Below are 8,457 nucleotides of genomic sequence, written 5' to 3' on the forward strand. Positions count from 1 at the left end.
GATGCGAAATTGAACGTCTGCCACAGCCACATTTGTGCAAGCATAAACCTTACGGTCCTTACCCCTGATCGATTGCGCTAACTATGTAGCATCACTGACTGACACGTGCTTTTATGCGACAGCCAGGGTTACCGTTCGGATCATTTAAGAGGTGAATACTGTCGCGGACGACAAGCCGAGACGAGGAATCCATCTCCGATATTGATGGATAACGTCCGTTAAGGGGCCCCTTTCTTTCTATTGCTATGGAATTGCAAGACTGACGCTATGCCTGAGAGCTGCGTCTAAGGAAGATGATATATTCAAGTGAAAGCCATGGACTGGCTTTTTTTCCGTACTCCATCTTGTTGCAGCTTCCTGGTCTAGGCTTACTCATGCGGAGCTCTTACAACCAGTCATGAAGCTCTTATCGGTCATCGCGATCTTGGCATTCGGACTGCAATCCGTAACATCGGCCTCAGCATCGGCACAATGCCGTTGTATCCCCGGCGATAGTTGCTGGCCATCCGTCTCGACTTGGAGTGCTTTCAATGCATCTGTTGGTGGATCCCTCATTGCAACAGTTCCCATTGGCTCACCTTGCCATGATCCCAACTACAATGAGACCGCCTGTCAGGAATTGCAGTCGTCTTGGACTCTTCCACAAATTCAGTAAGACTTGATCTCGGAAATAGCATCGTTCCTCGCGAGCAACGCACTTTGCTAAACAGTTATGGCATTGCAGTTTCCCATCAACTTCGTCCGTAATGCAGGCGTACTTTGCTAATCAGAGCTGCGATCCTTTCACTCCTCAATCACAGCCCTGTGTTTTGGGCAATTATGTCTCATATGCGGTGAACGTTTCATGTGCAGCCCATATCACCAAAGCCTTGGCCTTTGCTAGGACCAACAACATCCGTGTCGTCGTTCGCAACACCGGCCATGAGTAAGTGCATAATTACAGATCTTGATTATTGTCTTTGGCTATAGCTGAAACTCATTGGGTAGCTTCCTTGGCCGGTCCACTGGCGCCGGTGCACTGGCTATCTGGACACACAATCTGAAGAGTATCGATTTCATGAACTGGACTGACCCCGACTATACCGGCCCTGCTGTTAAAGTTGGTGCTGGCGTTCTTGGATACGAAGTATTGGAGGCGGCGCACGCTCAAAACCAAGTGGTTGTCACCGGCGAGTGTCCTACCGTCGGAGTGGCGGGGGGCTACACTCAGGGTGGTGGCCATTCCGCTCTAAGCAGCACATTTGGACTCGGCGCTGATCAGACTCTTGAGTTCGAGGTTGTCACTGCCACTGGCCAGATCGTCAAGGCCTCTCGTACCAACAATAGCGACTTGTATTGGGCGCTAAGTGGAGGTGGCGGCGGCACATATGGTGTTGTTCTCTCTTTGACCGTTCGCACGTACCCGGAATCTACCATCGGTGGCGCCAGCCTTCAGATGGCCGCGGCCTACACGACACAGGACAAGTTCAACGAAGCTGTCGCAACGTTTCACTCCCTTTTGCCCAACATGACAGATCAGGATGCGATGGTTGTATACTACGTCAACAACGCCGTATTCGTCATAAACCCTATCACCGTCTACAACTCTACTGCGGCCTATGTCAAAAATACTGTTTTGGCCCCGTTTACCGCCAAGCTCACCGAGCTGGACATTCCGGCATCCATCAGTTACACAGAGCTATCTTACCGCGACCATTATAACATATACATGGGACCTCTGCCATATGGCCACGTTGCAGTTGAGGAGTACCAATTTGGCAGCCGCATGATTCCCCGCAGCGTTCTCGAAACGAACAACGACGCCTTTCAGACGGTGCTGCAGAACCTCACCGCCAATGGGGTATTGGCTGTGGGCAGCTCGGCATCATATGTCGGCCCCAAGAATGCTTTCAATGCTGCGAACCCTGCTTGGCGCAATACGACAGTCCACATGCAACTGACGACTCCGTGGAACTCGTCGGCTGATGCGTGGGGAGCAATGCTTGCAGCGCAGAAGCGAATGACTAACGAATTTGTCCCGCAGATAACGGCTGTGACTCCGGGGAGTGGCGCTTATGTTAACGAAGCCGACTTCAATCAGCCGAACTGGCAGCAGACGTTCTTCGGTAGCAATTACGCCGCGCTACTGGCTATTAAGACCAAGTGGGATCCTGCATCGCTTTTCTATGTTCTCAAGGGTGTTGGTAGTGAGGCATGGACAGTCAATGCAGATGGGAGAATGTGCCGTGCATAGATGGTAATTAGACCATCCATTCATGCAGCTCATAGAAACACATCTGAATTGCCACTCTTACGTTGTGCCAACATTGAAAATGCCTCCCCCGAAGTAGTGTGAGACAAGTGCCTCCAAAAGTCTCCTTCGCGTTCATATGAAGAGAGAATACATTGGGTCATGTCGTCAACTTTTCACAAAATATTTTAGCTTTACATCCCTGTACTTTCGAAAATTCCTCAGCACTCTGGGAAAACTCTTGGTCCTGGCATTCTACTCCTCTTTGATCCCACCGCCACTATCATTGCTACCATTGCTGTTCTCGCCAATCTCGCCCAAGCCAGTTTCAATGGCATGTCGACGCCCTGCGACATTTCCTCGGCAGCGGTCCGCGCTAGATAGACAGGACCAGGCGATGCTGTTGTCGGCATACGCGAAGGGCCATGGAATTGGAATATGACTAACAGAGCCCATCAATGCAAACGAGAGCCTGCCGTTGAAGACAGGTCTGATAACTATGTGCATGATTTGGACAACTCGCCATGTTAGACTCCACTCTCCTAGCTGGTATGATTTCTGTCCTTTAATCCGTTGTTCTAGGTATGAAGGGATTACTATCACGTGCTTGGATTTGCATACAGCTACGATAACGAGGCTGAGGAGGATCGGGTATTGTGCGATCTCGCCTTCGGGGGTTTTGGTTACATTGAATTGAAAGCCTTGCATAGATACGCACAGGCGGTGCGGCAGTTTCCGCTAGGGTGGGAAAAGGTCCGCCGAATTCTCAAACCTTTGGATCGACAATCTCTCCGCTTTGCGACTCAAGTAGTAACGGTGGCAGGGCTTCTGAGCCTTGAGCTACCTGACGATCTGCAAGATGTTGCCGGAGGATCTTCCGCTACATCAGATGCGATGTGTGAGGCGGAGACTTTAGAAGACGGTCTTATGATACCGTGAAAGTTCGAGAGAAACTCCTTATAGAATCACTTGATTTCGGCTCGAAGCTCCACCGTGTCCTTAGCGGGTGGTGGATCGTCACTAGGGAGTCGCTGCAAAGGATATCGAAATTAGCCATGTGGTAAATCAACTAGAGTTCTCTGCTCCTTAGTGTTCGCGCTGGAATGCTCATCATTAGCATAAGCCTGTAAATGTCTTGAAAATTATATGCCCCATGGAGAATTCACAGATAGATAAACTGTATACGTCAATATATTCTTCGCTGATCTTTCTCAGATCATTCATCTAAGTCAGGGTTACTTTCTGGATGAAGTAGGGCTGGAAGTTCCACGGGGACTGGATACTGAGAGTATAGTCATCAAATTCTTCATTTTTCAAAGATCTTATCAAACATCAGACAATATATATAATCTCACTGTCTACAATAATGGTTTGACTAATTATGAAGCCTCTGCTATTGATATTCTAGCCTATTAAATATAGCTATAGTTATAGGATCTAGTCTTTTCCTGTAAGAGGTGTTGGCTCTAGGGCCAATTTTTCTACCATCTAGTTCTAGGGAGTGATAGACTTCTCAAGCGGTGACCACTAGCTCTTTGTTTGCTTCAATATAATTTCCATCTGATTTGATCTTGTTGGAATTTGTTAATCTCAAAACCAATCTAACCTTGAACCCTATCGCGAAGCCAACATTTACCCGTGGATTAGCCTCGTAACTGATAATACGTCAGTAATGTTCACTCAGTGCTCAAAAGCTTCAAGTTCTGATTAGCCTCTGTTTGCCAATTGATGCGACCTTGAAGACTTACTCAAAGACTTGAAACCAGGTTGCTAATCACTCACATTGCGCGTTTTGGGTCTTCTCAACAAATCAAGAGCGTTTTGATAGCTTTCAATTTGGTAGAGCCAAGTTCCCTGGTGTCTATGGCTCACTCGAGGTCGGATAACTTTTGTAGTTCTTGGTGACGTAGCCTAGGACTGGCTGACTCTGGCTCGTAGTTCGTCCAAGTGTTTAGTTAGATAAACACTCGTGAAAGCTCTGAAGCTGTTCTTCATTTCAAGTCACTATTCCCCAAATAACTTTCCTATCTATGTTGCCCGTCTCATGAGCTTTGAAAAGTAAAAGATCCGCGTTCGCAATCGAGATATGTAAATCAAAGCTGGAGCGCGATATTCTCCAAATTCGTTCGCATGTCGTTATGTCATCGTAGAAGCCTTGAGCAGCTTCGAACACCGGCCATGATCCACTCGAAACACATAGCTCTCTTCAATGAACCAGTTTCAAAGCGCGTTGACTTATAAATTGATAATCACCTTTCACGGAAAGTAAATTCAGGCAAGAACAGAGCCCAGCCGGCTAGCCTTAGTCTTTGTAGACATCACTCTACCTCTAACCACATAGTCTTTAGCTGTGCAATCTGCATCCAGTCCTCCATCCTGTTTGCGCCCGCCATACCCGCCGCCATATTATTTCTCATATTAGCAGCCGTGGCTCCGTGCTCTGTTTCATACCAACCAAGAGAGCTGTTGCCATGCCAGTACCCGTCCGTGGTGCCTGCTAGCGACGCCATGCTGTTCATGCCCGAATACATGATGCTCAACTGGCCCTGGTGCATGGCCTCTTCCATGCGAATGAGTCGCATGCCTTCCATCATCTCGATGCGCGGCACCGTGGCGTCGTAGATCTGGAGCCGACGCCGCGCAAATGCCCGGAACTCCGCCAGCCAACCTTCCGACGCTGTGGATCCCGGAGGCCCCGCCTCGCAGGTGGCCAGCCACATCTTGCGCATCCGCGGCGACCACATCTGACAGATCATCGTGCGTTCGTCGTACATGCCCCGAATAGGCACCGCGTCCGCTAGCGGCGTGTCCGCTATGAAACTCAGATAGCAGTCCTGGCAGAACGTCGCATCTGGGTACCCCCACCAGCGTGCCTCCTTTCGGCTTCGGATGCCGGGGCAGATAGGGACCCCCGCCCACGTCTTGACATGATCTGCGTAGTAGCTGAAGACGCCCTTGTCGAGCGCTTCGGCGAATTTATCGACGAACTCCACAAAACGCTGACTCTCGGGACAGAAGTTGCAGACGATGTCGAGAGTAGGGTCTCGCTCTGCCGGCTCGAAGAAGCGGTCGAGGCCCGACGGCAGCAAGACACCGTGATAGCACGCCTCGCATACGTTAAGGTCGGGGCAGCCGCCTGCCACAGTCCACCATTTACCACGCACAATGCCGTGTTTGGTGCACGGGACCAGCTTAGTAATAGAGTCAGCCGCTTCCCAGAAGACGTCAAAGTTGCGCTGATAGAGCGCTGCTCCGAGAGCAGCCGACAGATTGATGGCTTTGTCAGACAGCGCACATGTCCACCTCTCCCCAAGGGCGTCCATGAAGCCCTCAAATCCCTCCTTAGGCTGGTGGCGCTCGAACTCGTCGGCGAATCGTGTGAGGGCTAGCTTGTCCATGTAACATGTTTCGCAGACATGCATGCCCTCGATTTGGCGTCGCGGGTGGTACCAGTTGCAATGGCTTGACTGAGTCTCAATACCCTCGCAGGCGGGCAGCGACATCCGAGTGGTGCAGCATTTGACGAACTCGGACCAGCTGTTATGTTTCGATTTCTCCAGCACCGCCGTTCGGATGTACGGGACAGCCAAGTCACATGCCCATTTTTCGTCCTCGCCTTGCTGGTTCGAATACGGTGAGAAGCGAGACTCGAATGGCATTCCAACCACCCAGTCTTCGTAGCACTCCTCACATATGATGAAGCCGTCGATCTCGTGATCCGTCATGGAAAAATACTTGGCGCCATATGCACCAGTGCTATAGGCGAGACCCTTACAGGCCAACACATTCATGGCCTTTTCCAAGTATTTCTCCAGCGGGCCAATGTCGTTGCTTTGTACGGCACGTTGCCAGAGAACCTCCTTCACACGAGGAGACCAGAACACACAGCGAGAAACGGAGCCATCTGGCCTACTGATATTCTCAAAACAGCAGGCAAGGCGTGTCCCGGCGATATGATCGGTGTAACATCTCGTGCAGACCAGATAGTCGGGAACATCCAAGAAGCGGTACCAATCGAGAGAATAGGTTACAATTCTAGCTTCAGTGCACTCGGGAAGGACTTCCCAGTCTGGCCCAGTGGCTTGATAAGGAGGTGGCGCCCGTGGTCGGTCGTGTTCTGCGAGGTATCTGTGACTGGGCGTCGATGCAGTGTTGTCGCGGACATCGAGACCACTCATTTGAGCTGACAACGAACCGAGTGAATTATGCTTGGGAACAGGGCTATTTGTAATACTGTCAAGCTGGGAAACGCTAGGCTGTGGATAAATTGGACGCGGAGGCACACATGCCTCTTGTACTTGAAAGTTGTGGACCGTTGAGAAGGTTGGCGAGGCTGTGGATAGCGGATATTGCGAGCCGAACGTCGTCATGTCTGGCCTCGTGTGTTCAGGTGGCACAGGCGGGGGCGAAGTCAGGTGGAAATCTCTATCATTGATGATAGCGGACTGATGGATAGACTGTATGCTCAAGCCTGGCGTGGATTGTGCAGGTAGCGGCATGCGAGGGCGGCTGGATGCCTGATCATCAACCTCAATCATAGGAATTATGTTCTGCGAAACCTGGTCAGTGAATCTTGAAGCTACGGCCCCCAATGGAGCTTGGAGTCTGCTTGGTTGCGGAAGCGATTGTTGGTATATTTGTGGATATGGAGATGCTTGGGCAGTTCGCGGTGGTTGAGGAGCGGGCAGTGTGTGATGAGATGACTGGCCAATCTGAGGAGGCTGAACGAGTGAACTCGGATAATACTCTAGTGGCGGTACTAGATACGGGGCCTGGAATGAAGCTGGGATTTGATCTGGTGAAAATGAGGAAACTTTATGATTTGTGTGAGAGCCATGCAGCGAAACCGGGCTGTGGGTCTGATGCACAGGGTGCGTGCCATGCTGGTTTGGATTATGCCATGGCTGCTGCTGATACTGTTGCTCGGCGTCGTGGCTCTGCTGGTGGGCAGGTATGGAAGCGGCAGACGGATACTTCGTGTTAATATTGCTAGCAAGGTCACCCAGAAAGCCTTTTCCTACTTTGTAGAATGAGCGAGCGGTGGCCTGAATCGCAGCATGCGTCGAAAGCGACGGCCCAAAATCGGTAATATTACCAGTCTGTTGGGATGGTGGGTCTGGAGGAGCGACGTCCTCGTAGTGTTGCACTTGATGATTGTGAAGCTGGAACCCTATAGCATTCTGTCGAGGGGGATATGACATTGGCTGAGGAGTTTGACTACCCTCTTCGTGCCCGGCTGTAGGGTAGTTGTATTGCAAGCTACTTGGCATGATGTTGTCGGAAGACCACTCGCTAAGCTCACGTTGGATCTGCTCTTTAATTCAGGAATCAGATCGGTCTGGATCACCAGTCGAAACTCTCAGTGCAAATTCAGTAGGGTGGCTGGGAAAACCTATATCCTAATATATGCCTCGTCGCGGGGAAATGCATGCGGCTGAAAATCTGGACCAGTCTGTCGTTTCAGCCGCGCTATTGGTTTCGCACTAAGAACTTACACCTGGTTTCAGCTGATTTCCAGACAAGACCAGCCATAGTAAATTCTAATTCAGTCTTCACGATGAAAGGAGACTCGAAAACTGCAGTGGTTCCTGATATCCGAGGCTTCCACTCTTCATATTAAGCGAAATGAAGCACTTTACTTTTGTTTGAGTAATTATTGAAAAAGCGGTACTTCGTAAGAGTTCTGAATGTCTTCTTCACAATTGATTTATGTTGTACAAATTGTAGTCCTTGAAAGAATTCGCTTCTTTTGAGTTAGCTTCACCTTCTATTTCCCCACGAGTTAACGAATCTACTAGAACAATCTGGTCTTCAATGATATCCCTTCAGATTGCATGGCTTCAGGCTCGCAATTGATATACGACCATAATTACGAAATTTGTTTACCTAATTGCACCCTGCGACCAGAACTGGATTTTACGCAGGCTTTCCATGTCGATGACATTGAGGTAAACAAGATGACGGATTCTCACGAAGCACAAGACCCAACTCTAAAATTTTGGTATTTGAAGTTGTCTCTTCTAGTATGATAGATGAACACTTTGCGTGCTGACGGCCTATGTCCGGAATCTAAGACATTTCACAGAGAGTCAGCATCAGCGGCATCTTTACTATGATGCAATGACCATGAATTCTGGCAGACTCTCTTAGACTAGTTGCACTGAAATGAACAACGATTTCTTTCGATATTGGTGATCAGGAATTGAGAGAATTACTTTACATGGATA

The 8,457-nt window shown here is 49.7% G+C and overlaps 2 protein-coding genes across 2 annotated transcripts; one reads left to right on the plus strand and one right to left on the minus strand.

Moving 5' to 3' along the window:
* Positions 1-746: 746 nt before the first annotated feature.
* On the plus strand, positions 747-2,233 carry UCRPA7_7979 (putative isoamyl alcohol protein; the record flags this gene model as incomplete). The annotated part of the gene is made up of 2 exons (XM_007920499.1): positions 747-925; positions 988-2,233. 2 exons carry the CDS (start codon positions 747-749, stop codon positions 2,231-2,233), a joined length of 1,425 nt encoding a protein of 474 aa, XP_007918690.1.
* Positions 2,234-4,548: 2,315 nt separating this feature from the next.
* Positions 4,549-6,021, minus strand: UCRPA7_7980 (putative integral membrane protein; the record flags this gene model as incomplete). Its single annotated transcript, XM_007920500.1, has 1 exon — positions 4,549-6,021. The coding sequence occupies one exon, from the start codon at positions 6,019-6,021 to the stop codon at positions 4,549-4,551; it is 1,473 nt and encodes a 490-aa protein (XP_007918691.1).
* Positions 6,022-8,457: the final 2,436 nt, after the last annotated feature.

The sequence above is a fragment of the Phaeoacremonium minimum genome, assembly GCF_000392275.1.
Source record: "Phaeoacremonium minimum UCRPA7 unplaced genomic scaffold PA7_03_scaffold_563, whole genome shotgun sequence".
NCBI classification, from domain to species: Eukaryota; Fungi; Ascomycota; class Sordariomycetes; order Togniniales; family Togniniaceae; genus Phaeoacremonium; species Phaeoacremonium minimum.